We start from the raw sequence: 27,462 nt of genomic DNA on the forward strand, positions 1-27,462 counted from the left end.
ACTGTCTGAAATGGCTACAGACTATTTTGGCCTGCCTTAGAAGATCTTGCAACCCTGGGTACTTGTTTAAGAAATGCTGCACCACCAAATTGAGAACATGTATCAGGCAAGGTACATGTGTCAACTTTCCCTGCCGAAGGGCGGATAGACGGTTAGTGCCATTATCGCACACCACCATTCCTGGATCAATCTGCTGTGGCATTAACAACCTCTGGGCCTGCCCCTACAGAGCTGCAAGAATCTCTGCTCTGGTGTGGCTCTTGTCCCCTAGACAGACCAGCTGAAGCACTGCATAACAACTTTTAGCCTGTCTCCTTGAATAGCCCCTTAAACGCTTAGGGGGAACTGGTGGTTCATAGGACAATTCAGCAGAAGAGGGCATTGAAGAGGAGGAGGGTATGGAGCTGACATATCTCACATCATCATCACCAGCTGTAATTTGATGTGGCGGCAAAACAAGCTCCAGCACTGAGCCCTGTCCTGCATCTTTCCTATTTGCTAGCAGAGTTGCCTAGTGTGCTGCAAATTAAATATATCTTCCCTGACCATGCTTGCTGGACCATGTGCCAGCAGTAATGTGGACCTTGCTGCTGACTGCTTTGCCCAACAATGCCAAAACATTGTCTTCCACGTAATGGTACAGAGCTGGAATGGCCTTACATGCAAAAAAAATAGTGACTGGGAACCTGCCATTGTGGTACAGCACATTCTTCAAATTCACAGAAAGGGGCAGAATCCACCAGACAGAAAGGCAGGAGTTGTAAAGCCATAAACTTGGTCAAGCTCGAATTAAGATGCTGGGCATGTGGATGACAGGGATTGTATTTCTTTTTCGCTGCAGCAGCTGGGGCAGTGAAATTGTCCTACTATACTCTACAGCTGGTGGTGTGACATCCTTTGCTATAGTGTCATCTCTGTTAGTAGAGACTGCTGAGAGGTCATCATGATATATAGGGGCGCTAGAGATGAAAGGCAAGGAATGAGGAGAAGAAGTGTGCCTCTTTTATGTGGCTTTCGGGTGCTGTTGCCAATGGGCTGAGTGGTGGGAGTTAAAATTCCTTTGCAAACATGTGGAACCCAAACAGTTCGTGTTTTTGCCATGCTTGATCTGTTGCGGCAGAGATTGCAAATTGCAACAGTGCGATCAACTGCACATGTGCTAAAAAAATGTTCACACAGCTGAGGTCTAGGAAGTGGGCCCAGGGATAAAAGCTCTACAATCTAATGGAATAGGGTGGTTGCTCCCTACTGTTCCATGATGGTTGCTTCTGGTGGACATCCTGCCTCATTGGAGTTGTGTCTCCCCCTTGCTTTCCTCTTATGCTCTACCAGGCACCCAAGTCATGTCAGTGACCTCATCATTATCATCATCCCTTCCATCCTCATTATCAGTGGAGCCAGCTTGTCAATGCGCTGCGGCTGGGGGAACATGACTGCCAATTTGTTGTTTATCAGTGTTCTCCCCTCTCTTTAGGCTCATGTTACTCCCTCCCTCCACCTCAGAACCAACATCAGAATCAAGTTATGGCATTGCATCCTCAATAAGCAAGTGGCTGATGCTGTGTTCAAATACTTCAGCTGACTCCTCTATGCATGATGGCGGGGCTATGGCACGAGTTGCTGTGGACAAAAAAACTAAATAGGCCTCTCTGACAGCTGCAGTGGACTGCGAACTAGTGTTGGCTTGGGTGATAGAGGATGAGGAAGATGAGGATGGTTTAGTAAGCCAGTCCACCACTTCCTCTGCACTGGATCCTCCCAGAGAGGGTCCAGTGCAGCCACACAGCCTGCTGCTTTTTGGGAGAGCAATTGTATCTGTTTTTATTGCTATATGCACGTTTTTTAAACCTATTGCCCAAGGATTTGCTTAGTGTGACTCCCTTTGCAAGTTTCACTTGTTTTTTCTTGAATAAATTATTTTTATGGGTTACACTATGGGCATATATACTTTCTATTTTTCATCCTGCTGATGAACCAACACCTGACTGGATCACGTTTGGCACTTTGGAGTTCCCCTTCATAAGGAGATGTAACATGCTCATTTGACCATGCTAGATGATGGTCCACAGGATCCGGTGTTCCGTGAGAATTACCTACCCTGTGAGAATTACCTACCCCTCGTCACTTCCGGCCAGAAGCATCTGAGCAGCGCAGCAGTGCGCATGCTCAGAGCCCCGGATACCTAATGGCAGAACAGAGGAGCTTACTAGTGCGCATGCGCACTAGTATAAAACGATCACGGTGTACCGTGAAAAGAACCTACCGATGCGGCGCTTACCTAAAACAGCTGTGCTGACATACGAGTCATCCCCGCTCCTGTCCCGGTCACTTCCCTGCTCTCGGCAAGTAAATATAAAAGCGGCTTTCGGCTCAGTGATTTATGTTTTCATACAGCCGCCGCCGCTTTTATATTTACTATCCGAGAGCAGGGAAGTGACCGGGACAGGAGCGGAGATGACTCGTATTTCAGCACAGCTGTTTTAATGTACCCGCTGCATTACATACAGTGCGGAGTACCGGAAGTGACGAGGGGTAGGTTTTTCTCACGGGTAGGTAATTCTCACGGAACACCGGTAAGAGGGTTTAATAATGTGTGTCACCTCGTGGTGGAAGCACTACAAATTGTGATTGTGGTGACACTTTTGGAGCAAGTGAAGCATGGACAATTTGTTTTCTTTGGACATTCTTGTTTCACATATATTTTGCCTTTTCAGCCCTTGTGTGTGGGCTCTTATGGACACTATTTATATACACTGCTCAAAAAAATTAAAGGAACACTTTGAAAACACATTAGATCTCAATGGGGAAAAATATCAGGCTGGATATCTATACTGATATGGACTGGGTAATGTATTAGGATCTATACTGGTATGGCCTGGGTAATGTGTTAGGATCTATATTGGTATGGATGTACCAATGCAAAAACAAATGTTTTTAAAACAATCATTTTTAAAGGAGCAGTGATTTTAATGATGCTTAAAGTGAAACAATAAAAGTGATAAATTAATTTAAATATTGTGCCTGGGGGGTCCCCTTAATGTGCATGTAAAGTGGCGCATTTGTACGATGTATGGAGCCCGCTGCCGCAATACTGACATTTCTTAAGGAAAAATGTAATTTAAACTTGCTTGCGGCTATACAGATAAACGAAAAAGAAAACAAAAAAAAAAAAGAATGGCGAAGGGTCCCTCCTTCGAGTCTGGTATGGATTTTAAGGGGAACCCCACAACAAAATTTAAAAAGAAAATGGTGTGGGGGTCCCCCCCAAAATTCATACCAGACCCTTATCTGAGCATGCAGCCTGGCAGGTCAGGAAAGGGGAGGGATGAGCAAACACCCCCCCCTCCTCCTGAACCATACCAGGCCACATTCCCTCAACATGGTGGGGCAGGGAGGCTATGGGGACAAGGGCCTTTTTCCAACAACCCTGGGCTGTGGTTGTCGGGGTCTGCAGGTGGGGGGCCCTCCCGACCCCCTGTGTGAATGGGTATTGGGTACCCCTACACATTCACCAAAAAAGTGTAAAAAAAAAATTTAAAACCACAGGAAACATTTTGCGACAAATCCTTTATTAAAAATAAAAAAATAAAAAATAGTGTCCCTCGATGTCACGATGCCCGCCGGACCTGAAAAATAGAAAAAAATAAAATAACGCTTCGCCTCCTAAGAGGCTACCCGCCGCATATCAATCTTCAGCTTTGACAGTTCTTTCATAGGCAAAGGGCAGGGTCACCTGACTACGTCACCTGGCGGCACCGTCCCTTTCTGACGTCACGGGATTTTCACTTTTCACATTTTTTTTTTCGGGTCCAGCGGGCGTCGTTATTGACAATGGATTTACATTGGGGGGACACAATTTTTTTTTCTTTTTAATAAAGGACTTGTCAAAAACTGTTTCCTGTGGTTTTTACTTTTTTACACTTTTTTTAGTGAATGAGTAGGGGTATGAAGTACCCGATACCCATTGACATAAGGAGAGGGCGGGGATTAGGGCTCCCCCTTGTTAAAGGGGGCTTCCAGATTCCAATAAACCCCCCACCCGCAGATCCCCACAACCACATCCCAGGGTTGTTGGTAAGAAGCCCTTGTCCCCATCAACATGGGAACAAGGTGCTTTGGGGAGCACCCCAAAGCACCCTCCCTATGTTGAGGGCAAGCGGCCTGGTATGGTTCGGGAGAGGGGGCACTCGCTTGTCCCCCCCTCTTTCCTGGCCACTCTCGACCAGCCTGCTGTCAGTATGGATGCTGCACAATGTGACTCCTGCCTATAATGATATGAATATTTTCTCCTTATTGGACATCTTGCTTTAAACCACAAGTGATATTTGGTAGCTATATGTTTTTTTTAATCCTGTGGTCCTTGCACTTATGGTTGAATTGCACTTACCTTTATTTGGGGGACTGTGAGCTCCCTTTTACTGTGTATATGCTCCGCACACTGCTGAGTACACCATTACAGGCTCTGTGGGATGGCCTAAAAATTATAATCTGGTATTTTTCATTAAGGGTGTACATATATGTACTTTTTGAGAAAGCCTGCTACACATCTGGATCCTGAAGAAGTCCTAAGTGTGGGTGAAACGCGTAAATCTATTGCATTGTAGGATGTGCTTTAATACAGTGGTCCTCAACCCTGGCCTACAGGGCCCACTAACAGCCCAGATTTGCAAGATAACTGAAATACATCCCATGTGATATCATTTGCTGCTCAGTGATTGCAGTACTCTAGTCTGCATCACCCCAAGGTAATACTTAAAATCTGGCCTGTTAGTGGGCCCTGAGGACCGGAGTTGAGGATCACTGCTTTAATACACCTTTTAGATATTGTATTCTCATATGTTGTTTTTACTATTGTGTCTTTAATAAAATTGATATTTTTATAATTTGTATTTTGTCTGTCAGTCTTTGGGCACATTAAAATCCCCATTCTCCTTGTCTACAGGGTCCAACCTGTGAGACTTGGATTCTTTTTGGTTTTAAATTTATAGGGGATTGTGCCGGTACTTTTTTGGATGGATAGATAATAACTTTCCACCAAATTTCCTGTAAATAACATGTACTTGTCAAACAGGTGCAGAAAAATTGGGCCTTGGGTGTTGGTAGTGCCTGAACACTGTAACCCCTCACAGTTACTCTTGCTGGGTGCAGAAATGAGCCCTGCTGTTAAAAATTAGAAAAAGCTATTTAAATTACATGCATCTATCAAACCAAAAACATTGTTGGAAGCTAGCATAATCTAGATTCAGCAATAGGATAGGCAGCATAGGCAGTCTTCAAGGGATCCCAGATCACTAGCAAATTCCAACAGTTACATCAGCATCAGGGGCTTGATAGCTGCTGTTGATCCAGGACTGATTCTTTTTGATAAATGTCAGCTGGTCAACAGAGTCTGTAGACAGAAGCACTCTTTTATCTGTCACAAAACCTCCAGCAGCACTGAATGTTCATTCAGAAAGCCCACTGGAAGCAGAACAGGCCAGTAGCTCGGTTGCATATTGAGCAAGTTCTGGCCAGTGGTCCATACTCAAGACCCAGTAACACAGTGGATGCTCAGTTGGAAAGGTCTCCAAGTCTGCTCTTGCCCCCAGATAATCCTGCAACATATGATGCAGACACTGACAATGGTTGCTTAAACCTAATACCCCTGGGTGCTGAGGACTAATGAACTGTTAAAGGCATCAGTCAGCGGGATGCCTTCTCCACCACTCCTTCTTTGACCGATAGAAGCCTCAGAAACACGTTGTCCAGGAAATCATAACATCCCAGTGTCTGGAAAGGTGTTACACACATTTTTCTTCAAGGCGTCCTCAAGATGTTTTCAGGATGAGCTTTGCAACTTTACCCTTGTAACATGGATCAAGAAGGATTGCCAACCAGTAATGATCCCTCTTTTTGATACCATGAATCCCCAGGCACTTTCACAGGCTTTGCAGATTCAGGGAGCCCATGCAGCGTAAGTTTGAGGAGGCATGAGCTTCTGAGTCCTCTGGGTCACTAAGGATGACATTGTCAGGAGCAACCTCCTCCCAGCCACGTATGACTCCTGGGGTTTCTGGGGAATGAAAACCATCCCTTGAAGACTGCTATATGTTATCTTCTACATCCATGCTGTCAGAATCCTCCTCCTCCTCTTCCTCCTGTGTGTTTTGTGCACCGCAGGAATGGTATCTGCATAAAGGGGGCCTTGTGAGGAAATTAAGTCTTCCTCTTCCTTCCGCTGTTCTGCCTCAAATGCCCTGTCCATGATTCCACAAAGTGCGTGCTCCAGCAGGAACACTAGGGGGATAGTGTCACTGATGCAAGCATTGTCACGGCTCACCATTCTTGTGGCCTCCTCAAATGGTGACAGGACAGTGCATGCATCCTTTATCAGCAGCCACTAGCATGGCCAAATGAAGTCAAGCTCCCCTAAGCCTATGTGCCATACTCACAGAGGTACTCATTGATGGCCCTCTGCTGTGTGTGCATCTGCTGCAGCATTGCCAATGTTGAGTTCCACCTGGTGGCCTTGTCACAAATGAGGCGGTTGGTGGACAGGTTGAATTCCCGTTGAATGTCAGCCAGCCGAGCACTGGCATTGTGTGACCGCCGGAAACGGACACAGACTTTTCTGGCCTGCCTCAGAAAATCATGTAAGCTCGCGTACCTGTTCAAGAAACGCTGCACCACCAGATTCAGGACATGTGCCAAGCATGGAACATGTGTAAAGTGTCTCTGTCACAGGGTGAAGAGAAGGTTGATGCCATTGTTGCATACAACGATTCTGGCATCTTTTAGCCTGACTAGCACCTTGAACACTTAGGGAGCACTGCTGGTTCAGAGGACAATTCAGTAGAAGAGGCCATAGAGGAAGAAGAAGAGGAGGGGTGGAGCAGACAGATGTGGCAAAATCACCACCAGCTTTTTGGAGGCATGGTGGCAGAACAAGCTCCAGCAATTAACCCTGTGAAGGAAATATAACGTCCCTGACCATGCCTGCTGGACCACGAGTCAGCAATAATGTGAACCTTGCTGCTGACTGCTCTGTTCAACAAGGCCACAACACTGGCTTCCATATGATGGTACAAAGCTGGAATGGCCTTAAGTGAAAATAAGTGTTTTTTGAACCTGCCACCTTAGTACAGCACATTTCACAAAATCACAAAAGGGGGCAGAGTCTACCATATGAAAAGGCAGCAGTTGCAGTGCTAGAGATTTGGCCAAGCTAGCATTTATACGCTGAGCATGTGGAAGTCTGGGACAGTATTTTTTTTTTGGTTCAGCAACTGGGGTAGCCAAATTTGCCTTCTGGTCAAACCAACAGGTGGTGTACTGATAGGAAATTGGGTGCAAGTACCTGTGGCACCCGTTGCTATACCATTATCCCTCTCAGTGCAGGTTTTGGAGAGGACTTGAGATATAGTAGGGGTAGAGATCCCAGATGAGGAGCAAGGAGAAGTCTGCATTTTTTTATGATGTGGGTCTTTCAGGTGCTGTTGCCAAAGGACTGTATTGCAGGTCGTTATATGTCTTGTCAAGCATGTGGTGCCTAATCGGCTGGTGTTCTGTCCAAACTTGATGCACTTCAGACAGAGATTTCAAACATCAATGCCACGGTCTGCTGCACATGTGTTAAAAAAAGCCCTGTCAGGCAGCCACTGCTATGCGCAGGCACACTGGTGCCGCAAACCGGCGAACGCCTATGCACATGCGCGTACAAAGAGGCGCCTTGAATAGCTAGAGGCTACCTTGGAATAGTTTGAGGCTGCCTTGGAATAGTTCGAGGCTACCTTAGAATAGTTTGAGGCTACCAAATTGGCGCCAAAATGGCCTATTTAAACACAGCAGTCACTCCAGGTAATTGCTGTGTTATCTTCAGCTTTTCCTTGTGATCCAGTGTTCCTGTGTACCTTTTGTTCCTGATTATTTGACCCGGCTTCCTCTTGACCTTGCTACTTGCTGCCCGCCCTGACCTTTGGCTCGTCTGACTACTCTCTTGGTTAAACAAGCAAAAAATTGGGGGAGCAAACCCTGAACATGTATATCTAAAGCCGGTGCAGCTATGGACCAAGCAACATGTATATTAAAAAAGAATAGCGCAACCATGCAAAAGAAATGACTATCAAATATGGAGACCATCCATAAATAAAAATGGGGATTTAGTTCCACCATATGGCCATATCGTGCTCAAGCCCACCACTGCATCAAAGTACCCCATTATCGGTGGGTCCTACACTATCCATAAAAAAGGGGTGAATCCAGCCTCTCTTACCCTTGGAGACAACGCTCCTTGCTGGGAAGGTGTGCTAATGCACTGCAGGGGACTTCTCCTATATCTACTTGATAGAGGACACCAATAGAGTACAGGTGTGTGTGGGGGATGGGATGCTCAACCTCATAAGTCTGGTCAGACTGAATACATAATAAACAAGCAAAAAATTGGGGGAACAAACCCTGAACATGTATTTCTAAAGCCGGTGCAGCTATGGACCAAGCAACATGTATATTAAAAAAGAATAGCGCAACCATGCAAAAGAAATGACTATCAAATATGGAGACCATCCATAAATAAAAATGGGGATTTAGTTCCACCATATGGCCATATCGTGCTCAAGCCCACCACTGCATCAAAGTACCCCATTATCGGTGGGTCCTACACTATCCATAAAAAAGGGGTGAATCCAGCCTCTCTTACCCTTGGAGACAATGCTCCTTGCTGGGAAGGTGTGCTAATGCACTGCAGGGGACTCCTCCTATATCTACTTGATAGAGGACACCAATAGAGTACAGGTGTGTGTGGGGGATGGGATGCTCAACCTCATAAGTCTGGTCAGACCGAATACATAATAAACAAGCAAAAAATTGGGGGAGCAAACCCTGAACATGTATATCTAAAGCCGGTGCAGCTATGGACCAAGCAACATGTATATTAAAAAAGAATAGCGCAACCATGCAAAAGAAATGACTATCAAATATGGAGACCATCCATAAATAAAAATGGGGATTTAGTTACACCATATGGCCATATTGTGCTCAAGCCCACCACTGCGTCAAAGTACCCCATTATCGGTGGGTCCTACACTATCCATAAAAAAGGGGTGATTTTTATTTATGGATGGTCTCAATATTTGATAGTCATTTCTTTTGCATGGTTGCGCTATTCTTTTTTAATATACTCTCTTGGTTATCCCTTGTCTGCTTTTCCGCTTCTGGACCGGAACCTGCACTCTGCCTGGCTGGGTGATCCTGGGGACCACGATCTGGTGCTAGCTTGCAGCACAGTCCATCCCCGCCACTAGGGGCTCTGGTGAAAACCAGCTAACACTTAGACTCCGCACCTCAGGTGAACCTGTGTCCTTATCAGAGTACTTACCTTAGTGTCCATCCGGCATCCAGCTCTGCTACCGCAGCCTTCCATCAGGTGAGAGTTCTCTCTATTAGTCAGGCTCCACCTGCCATCCTAACAAGCCCACACCAATGAACTTTTGGAAGTCAGTGGTGAGTTAGCAGCACCCTGCACCTGTGGAGCTCTGTGGTGTGATGCAATAGGGTGGCTTCCCTTAGGGTGGCCCCTGGAGGACATCCTGCCTCGTTGGAGTTGTTGCTTCTCCTCCTCCTCACTTTCCTTCTCTGTTCTCTCAGGCACCCAAGTATAGTCAGTGACCTCATCATCCCCTCCCTCCTCGTCACTGGAGCAAACTTGGCAGTATGCTGCAGCTTTTGCAACAAGACTGCTAGTTTCTTGTTCGTCATTGTCACCCCCTCTCTTTAGGCTCACGTTATTCCCTTCCTCAACCAGGGAACCAACATCTGAGCATTCAAATTGCTGCACATTCTGCACATGTCATGTAACTGACACTATGATTGAATAGTTCAAGTGACTCCTCCGTGCATGATGGTGGGGCTATTGAAGGAGTAGCTGTGGACTAGAGCCTGTGGAATAGGCTGCTTTGGCAGCTGCAGTGGAAGGCAAACTAGTATGAGCCTGGGTGACACATGTTGAGGAGGATGAGAACGGCTTAGTTATCCACTCCACCAACTCTTCTGTATGTTGTGGCTCAATAACACGGCCGGCACCGGAAAAAAAAGGACAAGTGTGCCCCGCTTGCAGAGGATGCACAATGTCCAAGACCACCACTTTTCACTGTGGACACAGAGGCTGCTTGCCTTTTTTTAGTGGCATGTGAGCGTCTGCCTCTCCTTGTTGGCCTTTCGGACATGATGGGGATTTTTTGGGGCGGGATGTTTATAAATATTTATTATAGCGTGTGGAATGGGAATATTGTGCTTGGGTGCAATACGTTTTTGCTTGGTGCACTGTAAACCATTTTATTATAGTTTTTTTAATAAAGAAAAATATAATAAAGCCAAAAAAAAAAAGGAAAACCCCTGCTGACACAGAAGGAAAAGAACATGCGAGGCATAAAGGGGGGCAGCAATTATGCCCTAAGTATCATTAGTGCTGCTGCACCAAAAAAAAAAAAAAAACACTGCTGACACAGAAAGAATTGCACCTGCGACGTGGAAGGGGGAGCAGCAATTATGCCCTAAATATTATTAGTGCTGCTGTGCCACAAAAAAAAAAAAAATACTGCTGACGCAGAAGGAAGAGCACCTGCGATGCAGAAAAGGGGACAGCAATTATGCCCTAAATATTATTAGTGCTGCTGTGCCACAAAAAAAAAACACTGCTGATGCAGAAGGAATAGCACCTGTGATGCAGAAGTCGGGAGGGACAGCAATTATGCCCTAAATATTATTAGTGCTGCTGTGCCAAAAAAAAAAATCACAGCTGATGCAGAAGTAATAGCACCTGTGACACAGAAGGGAGAGTACTAATACTGCAGCAACAGAACCTGATGCTGCGAAAAAAAAAAAAAAAAATGAAAAGAAAAGAAAAAAATATATATATCAATGAAAAAGAAAATGGGATACACCAACACTTCAGTGGCACATCTACATTTTTGTTGTTACACAAGAATCAGCACAGCACTACACTGCACTAAACTGACTGAACACACAATCCATTGATTACCCTGCCTAATCTCTGCTAACAGACCACACAGGGCTGCCGTGATTAGACAAAGCATACAGGTCAGGTGCATGCTTTGGCCAATCACAAGCACTTAATGCACTGCAATCGCACAGTGCATTATGGGGCACTCATCGGCGGGCGAACACAAGAACACCCGATGTTCGAGTCGAACTTACGTTTGACTCGAACATAAAGTCCATCCCTAATCCTGAGGTCTATCAGGTCATAGAGAAGCCATGATACCGACCAGGCAGGTGACACTTGGCTTGTTGAATTCTAAGAATTTTTGGTTTTCAGAATTTTAAGATCTTTACTTTTACCACAAAAGAGGAAGAGTGATTCTCTCATTCCTGTGGTTGAGTTACTTCCTCTGTCAGTGTGTGATGTAGAGAACAGGCAGTGATATGAGCACTGCGCACACTGACTTTAGCTGGGAGTCCACCTGCCATGGCTGCACTGTGGTCCTATCTACTGATCACCGTCTGTCTCCTCTACCAACTGACAGCAGTGGATGGTAAGATACAACTTATTATTACTATCACAGGATAAAACTGATTCTTATTATATTATTTTTAGGCATCTGTGATTATAGAAAATAATGACATAGAATTATCCTGGGCTCACTAGGGAAGGGACCTTCATACCTCCATCACACACTGATGTGTCGGGTGCTAAAATAAGTTTAATGTTAGAGATTGGAGCTTTTTACAATGTTAACAACATAATGCTTCTATAAAAAAAAAGCCTTAACCTCTTGCTGACCATCTAATGCAGTGGTTGCAAGGAAAAGGGGGCCTCAAATTCAGCACCTAATGTCTCCAAAGGGCTGCATATAACATTTATAATGTGTGATGCTACAGAAAACTGTCACTGACTGAGGATTTACTAGAGGAAATGGGCAGAGATTGTTCTACTGGAGAGGTTAGAGACTGAAGCCATGCAATAAGAAATTATCAGAGACAAGGGACATGTTGCATGAAACTACTAGACTTTACTGCAATTAAGGGACCCATTACAAATCAATGCTTCCTCTATGGGCTGTACTTCAAACACCAAAGTGCCGCATGTGGCCCTCAGGCCGCAGGGTGGCACCGGAGATCTAATGCATATGTGCCTTAACACCCCCATGCCCCATATATATGTCCATGGTGAACTGCTGTTCTGTGCTGAGAAACTCTGGCTTCATGAACATGGGGTGTGTGAATAGCCAAGCTGAGCGGTGGCACATCCAGGTTTAGTCACGTCTGAATGCAGCACCCTAATCACCTGTGTGAATGAGGCCCTGCTGTTTACTAGGGATGATCGAACTTTTGAAAAGTTTGGTTCGACCAGAACACCCGAACTTCCCGAAAGTTCGGGTCCGGATTCCAGAACCCCATTGAAGTCAATGGGACCCAAACTTTGGTAATCAAAAAACACCATTTTGAAGCCCTAAAACCCAATAAATGCCCCTAAAAAGTCCCTAGTGTTCTGGGTCATGCCCCAGGGACTATTAATCATACAAAAAAAAGTTCTTAAAAATTGTCGTTTGATAGAGAGCCAATTATTGAAAAAAAAAAATGAGATTTCTTTGGATTTAGTGTCTGGGGGGGGGGGGGGGTCTAAAAAGTGTACCTGTGAAGTTTCAGCCCCAGGGACTATTAATCATACAAAAAAAAGTTCTTAAAAATTGTCATTTTTTGATAGAGAGACGATTATTGAAAAAAAAAAAAAGAGATTTCTTTGGATTTAGTCTCCGGGGGGGGGGGGGGGGGTCTAAAAAGTGTACCTGTGAAGTTTCAGCTCTGCAGCATGTCCAGAACCAGAAAAAAAGATCATTTTTATTCAAATTTTTAGTAGAGCAGGGTAGTGGCTCTGCTATTTTCACACTTGGGCGTTTTTGTTTCAGGCGTTTATTGGGCATTTGTTGGGCGTCTTTGGAGGCAGGCATGACATCTGAACTTCTGTGTAGGGGTATATATATATATATATATATATATATATATATATATATATATATATATATATATATTATATATATATATACACACACACACATATATGTATATATACACATACACCCATATAGGTGTGAAAGGAGCGAAATCCTATCCATGCACTAATTAAATAATTTGCAGGAATGTGGCTCCGCTCCTATTACACCTATATGTGTGAATGTGTATATATACATATATGTGTGTGTGTATATATACCCCTATACAGAAGTTCAGATGTTATGCCTGCCTCCAAAGACGCCCAAAAAATGCCCAATAAACGCCTGAAAAAACACACCTGGGCGTTTTTTGTTGCAGGCGTTTATTGGGCATTTTTTGGGCATCTTTGGAGGCAGGCATAACATCTGAACTTCTGTATAGGGGTATATATACACACACACATATATGTATATATACACATACACACATATAGGTGTAATAGGAGCGGAACCCTATGCCTGCAAATAATTTCATTAGCGCAGGCATAGGGTTCCGCTACTTTCACAACTATATGTGTGTATGTGTATATATACCCCTACACAGAAGTTCAGATGTCATGCCTGCCTCTAAAGACGTCCACAAAAATGCCCAATAAACGCCTAAAACAAAAATGGCCGGGTGTAAAAGTAGCGGAGCCACTACCCTGCTCTATTGCAATTCTAATACAAATAATCTTTTTTCTATGATGGTCACCCTGACATGGAAGAGTTTGGTCACCCTGGCATAGCAGTCAGAGTCAGTTCACCCTAAACTACACTACGGTCACCCTGACACTTAACACTTTCCCCACAGAAACTAGATTTTTGAATCTAACTATAGTGGTATATAGTACCCTAACTACACTAGATATCCCTTTCCTCACACTAATAATTGCTAAATGACACTGGAGCAGCAGGAGTAACAGAACTGCTTCCACTCTCTTCCACAGCCCCTGTATTACAGTGTTAGAGATTTGGCGGGGCTATCTTATATACTGGGGGCGTATTCACTACTGATTGGCCTCTGGACCCCCTAGTCACTCCAATCACATTCCTAGCAGACTCCTGACCCCTCAATTGGCTTTTACTAATGTTTCTGGTCCAATCACGGGCTTTTAAAGCCCAGTTCCTGTCCCATTGCATTTTGGTCGGTTCTGGTTGCCGAATTCCGAACTTTTTTCGCAAAAAGTTCGTAATTCGGCTGAATTTCGAACAGTCAATGTTCAGGTCGAACCGATGGTCGACCCGAACCGTTCGATCATCCCTACTGTTCACATTAAACACCGGAATGGGTAAAAATCAGATGTCAGTGATTGTGACCGTGGTCCAAATGTTGGTACCAGATGGACATGCTGTAACTGCTGGAGTATTTATGTAACTGCTGATTTCCTGCGATTTTCACACACAACAGTCTCCAGAGAAGGTTTTTTCTAATCAGAGTTCCATGAAATCTTTGGGTTACTCCAGAGGTTGCCAGGGCTTCCTGCAATGAGCAATGACTGCCTCTCAGATAAGAAATAATTTACAACAATGATCTTTTAACTATCTGTCAAAGGAGGATTTTTCCCAATGACCACAAGGGGAAAGAATATCAGGAGCATTCTTCCCCATTGCTACAAATATAAGGAGAATTCTTCCAATTGATTGCCAATGTAATGAGCATTACCCCTTACCGCCATTGTAAGGAGCATTCTTCCCACTGATCGCCGACATAAAGGACATTTTTCCTACTGACCACCAATGTATGGGATTCAAGCGTACACATGGGGGTGTGCCTGGGCACACCCTAATCACTGTGTGCAGTGTTGATTCCCCCTATTGCCTGGGCTTCCCCCTGTGTTGCGCTCCCAGAATGGAGAGTAGTTGAAGGGGCTAGAATATATGTAATTTGCCGGCCCCTTCCTTCCAAATGAACGCAGTGAACATACTCATTCACTGTTTCTATTCATAACTGAAGCATAGTAAACTGTGTTTTCTATGCTTTAGTTCGTGAATGAAGAGAAAGCTTCTCAGCACAGAGCACTTCCCGATTATTCACTGTCCAGTGCAGCTGAGGCTGCAGACAAAGGCACGTGTGTTTGAGCTTTTGGGGCGCACACCCTAATGCAATAGGCTGCGCACAGCTATGGTATGGGACATGGAAGAACTGAAAAGAATACTCCAGGTGTGGCCGGACCATAGTTTTTTAAAGTGGTAGGATTAGAGCTTTGTCTCTGGAATATATCCCCTTTCTATCCCCTTTTTTATGCATTATAATATTCTACCGGCTTTGAAAGCTGCAGCTTGACATTGCATGCTATTACTTAGTCTATCTTCTACTAGAACCCCTAGATCCTTCTCCATCCTGGATTCCCCTCAGAGCTTTCCCCCTAGAACATAATTTGCATTTATGTTTAGGTTCTGCATATAAACAATAGTTAAAAGGTGCATGAGCTGCAGGCCCCAAACAAGTCCATATAAAAGTCCATAAATAAGGCCATGGAAGAGAAAATTAAGTAGTCCAGACACTTAGGGTTGCCATCAATAGGAACAGAAACCAGGGTTCCAGTGAGCTGCAAGTGAATGACAAAGGGAGAGGCACCTCTAACAGTAAACTGTATGACAATTTTAATGCAGAGTAAAAACATTATAAACTCACATTGAGTAGTGTAAAGCAGAGCACATCAGATGGAGAGGACAGTCCCAGATAAAACTTTGGTGGACGTATGGCCATCCCCTGACAAGGCAGCCCTGTGCAGACTGCTCCTCTCTGGTCACCGTGGAAGCCAGTTGTGCGGTGGATGGTAGTCCAAAGCGAGGCTTGGGGCGCAGATGGTACAGCAGCGTGGATGAATGACATCACCGGAATGCGACACATTTCTAAACGAGCTTACTGCGAGTGTTACGGCAGCCACACTCCTTCATGGCAGGAAAAAAGATCAGATTTCACTGCCTCTGCTGTGAACTGTGAAGATAATTTATCCACAATAGGGATAGACCTATATGGTTTTTTCAGAGCCGATACCAATATTTTGATATTTTACATATCGGGATCGGCCGATATTTTACACATTTAAAGTTTTGAAAAATAAAGACAATTTTTTTTACACAAATCTGGTACTGAACATGTTAATTTTTGTTTAATGTTTACTGGCTGGCTTGCTGGCACCCTGCGGTGGGTGGCAGGCTGGCTGGCATCCTGTGGTGGGTGGCTGGCTGTCTGGTACCCTGTGGTGGGTGGCTGGCTGTCTGGTACCCTGTGGTGGGTGGCTGGCTGTCTGGCACCCTGTGGTGGGTGGCTGGCTGTCTGGCACCCTGTGGTGGGTGGCTGGCTTGCTGGCACCCTGTGGTGGGTGGCTCGCTGTCTGGCACCCTGTGGTGAGTGGCTGGCTGTCTGGCACCCTGTGGTGAGTGGCTGGCTGTCTGGCACCCTGTGGTGAGTGGCTGGCTGTCTGGCACCCTGTGGTGAGTGGGTGGCTGGCTGGCACCCTGTGGTGGGTGGGTGGCTGGCTGGCTGGCTGGCACCCTGTGGTGGGTGGCTGGCTGACTGGCACCCTGTGGTGGGTAGCTGGCTGGTACAGGATCTGTGAGTGGCTGGCTGGTACAGTGCCTGTGGCTGGCTGGTACAGGGCCTGTGGCTGGCTGGTACAGGGCCTGCGGGTGGCTGGCTGGCACCCTGTGGTGGGTGGGTGGCTGGCTGGCACCCTGGGGTGGGTGGCTGGCAAGTGGGCTGTGGATGGTGGGCTGGTACAGGGCCTGTGGGTGACTGGATGGCTGGTACAATGCCTGTGGCTGGCTGGTACAGGGCCTGTGGGTGGCTGGCTGGGTTGTACAGGGCCTGCAGGTGGCTGGCTGGCTGGCACCCTGTGGTGAGTAGCTGGTTGGCTGGCACCCTGTGGCGGGTGGCTGGCCTGCTGGCACCCTGTTGTGGATGGCTGGCTTGCTGGCACCCTGTGGTGGGTGACTGGCTGTCACCCTGTGGTAGGTGGCTGGGTTGCTGGCACCATTTGGTGGGTGGCTGGCTGTCTGGAACCCTGTGGTGGGTGGCTGGTTGGCTGGCACCCCGTGGTGGGTGGGTGGCTGGCTCCCTGTGGTGGGTGAGTGGCTGGCACAGGGGCTGTGGGTGGCTGGCTGATACAGGGCCTGTGGGTGGCTGGCTGGTGCAGTGCCTGTGGCTGGCTGGTACAGGGCCTGTGGGTGACTGACTGGTACAAGGCCTGTGGGTGAGTGACTGGCTGGTACAGTGCCTGTGGCTGGCTGGTACAGGGCCTGTGGGTGGCTGGCTGGTACAGGGCCTGCGGGTGGCTGGCTGGCTGGCACCCTGTGGTGGGTGGTTGGCTGGCTGGCACCCTGGGGTGGGTGGCTGGCACGTGGGCTGTGAGTGGGGGGCTGGTACAGGGCCTGTGGGTGACTGGCTGGTTGGTACAATGCCTGTGGCTGGCTGGTACAGGGCCTGTGGGTGGCTGGCTGGGTTGTACAGGGCCTGCAGGTGGCTGGCTGGCTGGCACCCTGTGGTGGGTAGGTGGTTGGCTGGCACCCTGTGGTGGGTGGCTGGCCTGCTGGCACCCTGTGGTGGATGGCTGGCTTGCTGGCACCCTGTGGTAGATGGCTGGCTTGCTGGCACCCTGTGGTGGGTGGGTGGCTGGCTGGCACCCTGTGTTTGGTGGGTGGCTGGCTGGCTCCCTGTGGTGCGTGAGTGGCTGGCACAGGGGCTGTGGGTGGCTGGCTGGTACAGGGCCTGTGGGTGGCTGACTAGTAAAGGGTCTGTGGGTGGGTGGGTGGGTGGCTGTCTGGCACCCTGTGGTGAGTGGCTGGTTGGCTGGCACCCTGTGGTGGGTGCCTGGCTGGCTTGCATCCTGTGGTGAGTGGGTGGCTGGCTGGTACAGGGCCTGTGGGTGGGTGGCTGGCTGGTACAGGGCCTGTGGGTGGGTGGCTGGCTGGTACAGGGCCTGTGGGTGGCTGGCTGGTACAGTGTCTGTGGCTGGCTGGTACAGGGCCTGCGGGTGGCTGGCTGGCACCCTGTGGTTGGTGGCTGGCTTGCTGGCACCCTGTGGTGGGTGGGTGGCTGGCTGTCTGGAACCCTGTGGTGGTGGGTGTCTGGTACCCTGTGGTGGGTGGCTGGCTGGCTTGCTGGCACCCTGTAGTGGGTGGGTGGCTGGCATAGGGGCTGTGGGTGGCTGGCTGGTACAGGGCCTGTGGGTGGCTGCAAAATTGATATAAAAAGTGAATGAAGTGACATAAAAATTTAATTGAATTGTGCGTGATGAATTAAGGTGAATGTATGTACATAAAAAAAGAAAAAATATATGTCAATATTTACTATGAATGTACGATAAATTGATTGATTTATTTGACTAAAGATATTGTTGACTATAAATGTGTGAATGTGTGTGTGTGCTCATACATAAGAAAAATTGGAATATAAAAATAAATGTTTGGTCATATAATAAAAAATAGAAAAACCAAGAAAAAAACTTCGAATGGGAAACCCGATTATTACTTTTGAAAAAACAATCACATATGTATATGTATATATATATATATATATATATATATATATATATATATATATAATCATCATGAATTCATGAAAAATATATAAAGAATACTAATACACATATATGCTTTTTAAAGTTCAAAGCAAATCAGGTCCCAATACATAGCCAAAAAAGAAAATTTGTCTACAAGGGAGAATATTCTTGAGAACAATAAATTATGTCCTGTATCTATGCTTGAAAATATAAATGACTAATCACAAATTTGATCACAAGCTAAGACATGTGAATAAGTCCATAAAAAACCCTCAGCAAAATGGTTAGAACATATATATATATGAACTGTATAAACTATTGATGTATCATCATCTGGCCATTAATTGGTTTAAATATCATGAAAACCTTTTTTCATTCATTTACTGCTACAAGACTAAAATATAAAAAGCAGTTTAATTAAAATAGTAATTATAAAGAAATCGTGGCGAAAAGGTACTCTACTATCACATCACTGAAATGGAATACCACAGTGAAACTCATAATTGTAAAATAAAAAATGTTTTTGGAAAAAAAGCAAAGGAAAATGCTCCCCCTCTTGTTTTCAAGAACATCAAAACCATGAGTAGTACACCAGTAAGTAGTGATGTGAAGAGAATACCATGAATGAATAGGTATCAAAACCTGACACACTATATATATATAATTGTATGTCAAAAAAACTTTTTGTATCATATCCCCTTGAAAAATTGGCATAAATATAACAAAACACCAAAATTTTGACAATCGATCAAGGGAAAATTGGTTACATTGTATTGTGTGAATATATTTTATATATATATATATATATATATATATATATATATATATATATATATATATATATAGCCAATAAAATTAATAAAGAGGGAAAGAAAAATGAAAAGCAAACATTCAAAAAATGCAAAAAAGCAACAAAGCAATGGAGGAGGTGAATATTGAGTGGGCTTTACTCATAAAAATGAGTGACGTCCCACTCAAAGTTCAAGCCGTGTGGCATACGTGTTCGAAGCTTAAAGATCCAGAACACTAACTTTCTACACAGTAATCGGAAAGTGTCACCTCCTCTGATTCAATCTGGTCAGCATTTCTGCAGCCTGTACATTTTAGATTTAACTCATTATCATTCAGATAAAGTAAAAATGTATCTAAATCCCCACTTCAATAACAGACAAAGACCAGACCGTCTATGTATCGGTAAAACAGAGCGATCTGGTCTCTGAAGGGATTTCTACCTCCAAAGATGTGGGATCTCTCCCACCATCCCATATAGAGATTGGCAAGAGAGGGAGAAAATTTGGCTCCCATCGCTGCCCCACATCTTTGGAGGTAAAAATCCCCATCAAATGAAAAATAATTGTGAACCAAAAGGAAGTGCATGACCTTGAGCATAAAGGACTGTAATAAACTGGATAAATTAGTATTTTGTTCAAGAGTATATTTAATCGCATCCAAAGCTAGCTTGTGAGGAATGGAGGAATAGAGGCTGGACACGTCACAGGTAATCCAGACATACTCATTATTCCATTCAAAGTTATCCATGAAATTTGGCACAGGGGCTGTGGGTGGCTGGCAGGTAGAGGGCCTTTGGGTGGCTGGCTGGTACAGTGCCAGTGACTGTGGCTGGCTGGCAAAGGGCCTGGGGTGGCTGGCTGGTACAGGGTCTGTGGGTGGCTGGCTGGCACCCTGTGGTGGGTGGCTGGCTGTCTGGCACCCTGTGGTGGTGGGTGGCTGGTTGGCTGGCACCCTGTGGTGGGTGGCTGGCTGGCTGGCACCCTGTGGTGGGTGGCTGGCTGGCACCCTGTGGTGGGTGGCTGGTTGGCTGGCACCCTGTGGTGGGTGGGTGGCTGGCTGGCACAAGGGCTGTCGGTGGCTGGCAGGTACAGGGCCTGTGGGTGGCTGGCTGGTACAGGGCCTATGGCTGGATGTTACAGGGCCTGCGGGTGGCTGGCTGGCTGGTACAGGGCCTGCGAGTGGCTGGCTGGCTGGCACCCTGTGGTGGGTGGCTGGCTGGCAACCTGTGGTTGGTGACTGGCTTGCTGGCACCCTGTTGCGGGAGGCTGGCTTGCTGGCACCCTGTGGTGGGTGGCTGGTTGTTTGGCACCCTCTGGTAGGTGACTGGCTGTCTGGAACCCTGTGGTGGTGGGTGTCTGGCACCCTGTGGTGGGTGGCTGGCTGTTTGGCACCCTGTGGAGGGTGACTGGCTGGCACCCTGTGGTGGGTGGCTGGCTGGCACCCTGTGGTGGGTGGCTGGCTGGTACAGGGCCTGTGGGTGGCTGGCTAGCTGGTACAGTGGCTGTGGCTGGTACAGGGCCTGTGGTTGGCTGGCTGGCTATCTGGCACCCAGTGGTGGATGGCTGGTTGGCTGGCACCCTGTGGTGGGTGGCTGGCACCCTGTGGTGGGTGGGTCGCTGGCACAGGGGCTGTGGGTGGCTGGTACAGGGCCTGTGGCTTGCTAGTACAGGGTAGATGGGTGGCTGGTTGGTACAGTGCCTGTGGGTGCCTGTGGATGTGGGTGGCTGGCTGGCACTGGGCTGTTGTGGGTGGGTGTATGGCTTTGATACACTCCCGCGAGACTAGTCCCGACTCCAGATGAGGCTGTCCAAGGCAAGGGAGGAGGCTTACGGAAATATTGGTAATATCGGCCATTTCCAGGGCCAATACATCGGAAAAAGTGGATATCGGCCCTTCGATAATCGGCTTTGCCGATAATCGGTCGATCCCTAATCCACAATACCGATAGAAAAAGAGATGAATGAGGGCTTGTTTTAGAGCTTATTCAGATGAGCATAGGTCATTACTGAACTTTAAAGGATTTTTCTGATAGATGCTGGTATAGGCACCCACACTACTGATTACACTTTGTCGATATTGCTTGAGAAAAGGGTCCAGTAAGGCTTCGGATGTATAAGTATTTTTATGACAAAAAAGGTAAAAAAAAAAAAGCTTTCATAAGCTACTCCCTCCAGCCCCCCTTCAACACTTACTTGAGCCCAATCTCAATCCAGTGCTGTGAGGAATAAGCCCAGAACTTCACGGGAGAATCTTGTCAATGATCTCAAGGCAGCTAGAACCATAGTAACCAAGAATAACAGTTGCATAACACTGAATAACACTATGCCGCGAAGGACTGAAATCCTGCAGCACCCGCAAGGTCCCCCTGCTCAAGAAAGCACATGTACAGACACCTCTGAAATTTTCTAACGAACATCTGAATGATTCAGAGGAGAACTGGGTGAAAGTGTTTTGGTCAGATGAGACCAATCTCTATGGCATCAACTCAACTCGCCATGTTTGGAGGAGGAGGAATGCTGCCTATGACCCCAAGAACACCATTCCCACCGTTAAACATGGAGGTGGAAACATTATGCTTTGGAGGTGTCTTTCTACTAAGGAAACAGAACGACGTCACCGCACCAAAGGGCCGATGAACGGGGCCATGTACCGTCAAGTGATGTTTTGCAAAAGGTGTCAAATACTTATTTCACTCATTAACCACTTGCCGACTGCGCACAGTATATTTACTGCGGCAGTCAGCCCCGGCCAGGCAGAGTGACGTAGGTCTACGTCGCTCGCCTGTCACTCCTTCTAGAGCCAATAGCGGGCGAGCGCACGCCCGCCTCGTTCACGGAGGAGTGCAGGAGTGCGACTGGCGGACCCGATGTCCGCCGGTCACACTACGATCGCCGGTACAGCGGGAGAAAGACAGAGCGGCTTATGTAAACAAGCCGCCTGTCAGTTCTCCCTGTGTAAAAATGAAGATCAAACGGTTCTACTATGTAGAACTGTTGATCTTTTTTTTTTTACACCAATAGGAATGTCCCACTACAGTTAGAAGCACGCCCCTAGGACACACTTAACCCCTCCCTGTCCAATACAGTTAACCCCTTCCCTGCCAGTGTCATTTTTGCAGTAACAGTGCATATGTATAGCACTGATTACTGCAGTAATGTCACTGGTACCCCCAAAAGTGTCAAAAATGTCAGTCAAGGGTCCGATCTGTCCGCCGCAATGTCGAGAAAAAAAAAAAAAAAAAAAAACGCAAAAAACCCCCTGGTCTTTTAGCAGGAAAATCCTCCGGTGGTAAAGTGGTTAAAATGCAAATCAATTTATAACTTTTTTAAAATGCTTTTTTCTGAATTTTTTTTTGTTGGTATTCTGTCTCTCACTGTTAAAATAAACCGCCCATTAAAATTATAGACTAATCATTTCTTTGTCAGTGGGCAAATGAACAAAATCAGCAGGGGACCAAATACTTTTTTTCCTTCACTTTAATTTGTACCCTCACTGCTCACCAACCCTGGGATATTTTTACTCCCACTAACCCCGCTAAGTTCAGAAAGGCAGTAAACTGGCTCTTTGTTTAGAAATGTGACAATCCCTGCTTTACAATAGAATACACTGTGAAATAGTTGTTCCAATGTATTATGTAAATGAAACATTCAACCATAGTTTACAGGCAATATTCAAACATGAGCCATTGACAATGTTTCTGAAACACAGAGAAGAGCCCGACTGTCCTGGGTAGAGATAGCCTTGCGGGTCGCCCGGCGGTCGGTTCGTGGCGAACTTTGCGTGTTCGCAAATTTGCGAAAACACAAACGTTTGCCGATGTTTGTGCTAATGTTCGCGAAGCCATGTACTTTTACATTCTGAAGAACTTTGACCCATGACACATCCATCAGGAGGTACAGGACAGCCAATTGAGACATTTCAGCACATGGACATACCCCCTACCTTATAAATAGACCTGACCTGGCGGCCATTTTACATTTTGCCTTTTGTCAGTGTAGGGAGAGGTTTGCTGTGTGGAGCAGGGACAGACTGTCAGTGACACAAATCGCTCGGTAATAGGTCCACAAAAGTCCTTTTAAGGACTGGTATAGGTGTACTATTCTATGGTGTGCATATGGTGTGTATTTAGGGGTGTAATACACTTATAATATACTTTCTAATATAGAAAGCATATTATAGTGGATTTGTATTGTGCAGCATTGAGATTGGTGTGGTTTTACAGGAATACAACTACAAAGAGTGACAAATGTAGATGTGAACCAGGGCTTAGAGAACCAGGGCTTAGAGAACCAGGGCTTAGAGAACCAGGGCTTAGAGAACCAGGGCTTAGAGAACCAGGGCTTAGAGAACCGGGGCTTAGAGAACCGGGGCTTAGAGAACCGGGGCTTAGAGAACCGGGGCTTAGAGAACCGGGGCTTAGAGAACCGGGGCTTAGAGAACCGGGGCTTAGAGAACCGGGGCTTAGAGAACCGGGGCTTAGAGAACCGGGGCTTAGAGAACCGGGGCTTAGAGAACCGGGGCTTAGAGAATCGGGGCTTAGAGAACCAGCGGGGTGATATATATATTTTCAGAATAGTTTATTTGGGTACTGCAGAATTTTTTTTTTCTGTAACACAAAATATTAGATTATGAGATCGCAAATGCACTTAATACTTCTGTTATATCAGTGTCCATGTGGTGGGACTATGTGTGCACAGCTAGGAAGTATTTGGGGCTGCAAATACGACCTGTAGGTTTTTAAATGTCCGCCTGCCATTAAAGTCAATGGGGTTCGCCGCAAACGTACGGTTCACGAACATTTGAGCACGAGCACGTGGGCGGTGTTCGCTCCATCTCTTGTCCTGGGAACATATACCAAACATGGCAGACATAGCAAGAAAGAAATGAATCCCTGAGCATACAAAAAAGTCTGAGATCATTCAATTAAGTTTTTGGAGCAACGTTTTGGGCATTCAAGATATCATAAAATGGCATAATTTTCTTTCTTGTAGGGTTTATATATGACTTGTAAGTCTGAGATATGGTGATTCCTTCTCAGGATTGGATGATGGAAGCTGACCTAGGGCTGAGCAGCTCGCTGTGTCTCAGATTTACAGTCCCACAAGAAAGGTAAATCATATGACTGCCTGGTTCTCTTCACTAAGGCTGCAGGAAGTCGTTTGGTTGGAGGATCTGCACTATGGAAATGAAAATTGAAAGAGAAAATTGGTTTACAGGATTATGCAAATCCACAGATTGCACTTTATTATTCCCGAATCCATGGAAGGTTCATCCAGATTGTCCAATCTGCAGAGGATCCTGCAAATCTCCATGAATTCTTTCAAGCTACAAGGAAATATTCAGGAGGATCTAAAACTGGCCAATAGGAGATTCTCCAAGTTTGATCATTGAAGTGTGATCATCCTTTAATTTCATCTGTTATAATTTCACCTCACAGAAGGAAAAACTGTAAAAATGAAACTAAGAGCTCTTGTGTAAAACTGACAAAATTTCACATGAGCAACAGAAAGCAGAAGTCCCAGAATACATCTCTTTTTTATTTAAAGAAGAAGTCCCATAAAACATTTGTATTGTTGCAGTGTATCCAAAGCTAGCATGGTCCACAGAGCACACCCGCTCCCCCCACTGCTGTCCAACCTCACTACCATAAAGGAGACAAATAAATAATTAGCACATAGACAGCGCTGGTCTTAAGCACCGGGAACTGCCTGAGATGAGCACCATCATAGACCAGAGGGAGGGGATCAGAGCAGAGCAGCTGCCTGTAAAACAGCAAAGGTGTACTTACAGCTGACTGAGGAGGCTCTGCCTGAGGTCAGCACACTCATGTCTACTGGAAGTGGGGAGTAGGAGATTGAAGTCACGCTACATGGCAGATGGGGGTGGTTGGTGATCTAGTGTGACCACAGTGACACACATTTAGTGCTGACTGGAACTCCCACAAAAAAAAACAGGTTTGGTAGCTCTGCCTAGGTTCAACAATGGTAACATCAACAAATTGGGCTTCTGACAGGGGAGGCGTTGTTAGACAGTAATGGAAAATTTTTCTGTACAAAACATTTTTCAGTGATCACTAGACTTCTTTTTAAATGGCAGGTTCATACCTATGTATTCAGCGCATCCTATGTTTGCGTGGACATAACAGCCCATTCGTTTGAGGCTGCTGTACCTTTGGGAATTGTAGTGAAATTGTCCCTGCACCTTTTTTCAAAGTACAGCCACAAGAAAATTGGATGGTGGTTTTGCACCATGTGGTTTCCTGCACCCCAAAACGTGCTGCATTTTTAGATGCACTGGGGTCCCATTAAGAATGAATGGCAGCTTTATGTGTCTAGAAAAAAGCAGCACATTTTGGCTGCAGGTAGTTGTGGGTGCGGGAACAGATGTTACCTACAAACTGTCCCACACTCGCAACCACCTGCACAAGTGTGAACCTAGCCTGAAAGGCAAATGTACCGACTGTACATTTCACCAGTCAAGTTCCTCCACCCCAAACTCGCTCATCCATGTCTTTTTGGATTTTGCTTTGTGCACCAGTCCAAATCATTTGGTGGAGGGGGGATTATGGAGTGGGGTCGTTTTTCTCAGGGGTTGGGCTTGGCCCCTTAGTTCCAGTGAAGGGAACTCTTAAGGCATCAGCATTCCAAGACATTTTGGACAATATTATGCTCTCAACTTTGTGGGAACAGTTTGGGGATGGCCCCATCCTGCTCCAACATGACTGCGCACCAGTGCACAAAGCAAGGTCAATAAAGACATGGATGAGCGAGTTGGGGGGGGGGGTGGGGCTTGACTGGCCTGCACAGAGTCCTGACCTCCATCTGATAGAACACCTTTGGGATAATTTAGAGCGAAGACTGAGAGTCAGGCCTTCTCGTCCACATCAGTGCCTGACGCTTCTGGAAGAATGGTCGAACATTCCCACAGACACACTCCTAAACCTTGTGGGATGCCATTAAAGTTCATGTGCATTTAAAGGCAGGCGTCCCAATACTTTTGACAATATAGTGTATATTCAAACTGGTACATGAGGTTGGAGGCCTTTATTGTCCCAAATGCATCCTGCAGAATACTTAAGCAGTCATAGGCAGTACAGTCTTGTCTGCGGAGTTCCAGGTTGTGGATAGCTTCTGAGGCAGGCCCCTGTAAGCTTTCAGTTATCTGTTTTTCTAGGCCTCAGTAATGTTCCATTCATCCAGGGCTTGCATGGCTTGCTTCAGCCATTCTTTGAAACTCACCTCATAGGCAGGCACTGGCTGTTTCTCTAAAAAGACTCTGAGTTTTCAGGGACCCAGGCCCAGTGTATGCTGGGTTATTCTTCTGGCACTTAGCCTCCCAAAGCAAGAATTAAGCTCTATCTTGGCTACAGACACTGGCAGGTGGCTCCTTCTGTCGGAGTTGCCTAAACTGAACTATCTGGGTTAGAGTCTGGCACATTCAGCTGAACCAGCTGGCTTTAACGTCAATGGTCAGCTGCAGACTAGCTTCTTGGAAGCAGGCAGGGATTCCCCTTTTCCACTCTAGTAGTACATAAGTGTGAGAGTTCCCTCAATTTGGTTTCAAGTCCAGTATAAGCACTCTGACCAGGAACTAATGCCATCACTGCTTGGTGGATCTGTTCTTCTGTCCAGGTAACTCTGGGAATATCAGCCACCATACTTGACTCCCCTCAGTCATTTTGCTCTTGCCATTTCACAGTGGCTGAAGCAGGGTCCATGTTGGCTGTTTCTGGCTTGTTGTCTTAGTAACTTGCTTGTAGAACTGATAAATCCTGGACAATGTGTAGCAGTACCCCTGCAGGAGCTTCTTGGTAATTTGGGTTCTCTGTAATGCGTCTCTCAACCCTCAACAAGAACAACATAAGCGACTTTGACACACCTGGTTGAATGAAAGTTACTGCAAGATAGATACCTTTAATTTGGCTGTGAATTAGCACCAGGAAATAGACAAAAGACTATTTAGTGGAAAACTAACTCAATGTATTGGTTTTGGGTTAGAATCAATGATTGTTTGAGCATAAATGAACACACCAAAGGTAAATTTAGACGCAGTCCTCTAGAGAGTATAATCACTATTGCCAAGGTAACTTAAGATAGAGCTCTGTAGCACTAGACTGGGATTAACTCATGAATCAGCAACGTAAGCAAATAATAGTACATATAAACTTTAACTGCAATAAGAATAATAATACTATA

At 46.0% G+C, this 27,462-nt stretch overlaps 1 protein-coding gene across 1 annotated transcript in view; it reads left to right on the top strand.

The window, feature by feature from the left end:
- Positions 1-11,425: 11,425 nt before the first annotated feature.
- The window catches only part of LOC309562021 (receptor-type tyrosine-protein phosphatase T-like), a gene marked incomplete at its 3' end in the record, with an annotated part of 106,741 nt that continues 90,704 nt past the window's right edge, over positions 11,426-27,462 (top strand). Inside the window, exon 1 of the mRNA XM_082266119.1 lies at positions 11,426-11,528. Coding sequence (XP_082122245.1) covers positions 11,462-11,528 — 67 coding nt within the window. The 5' untranslated portion in view covers positions 11,426-11,461. The remainder of the gene's footprint in view (positions 11,529-27,462) is intronic.

The sequence above is a fragment of the Pelophylax lessonae genome, assembly GCF_965119305.1.
Source record: "Pelophylax lessonae genome assembly, chromosome: 1".
NCBI classification, from domain to species: Eukaryota; Metazoa; Chordata; class Amphibia; order Anura; family Ranidae; genus Pelophylax; species Pelophylax lessonae.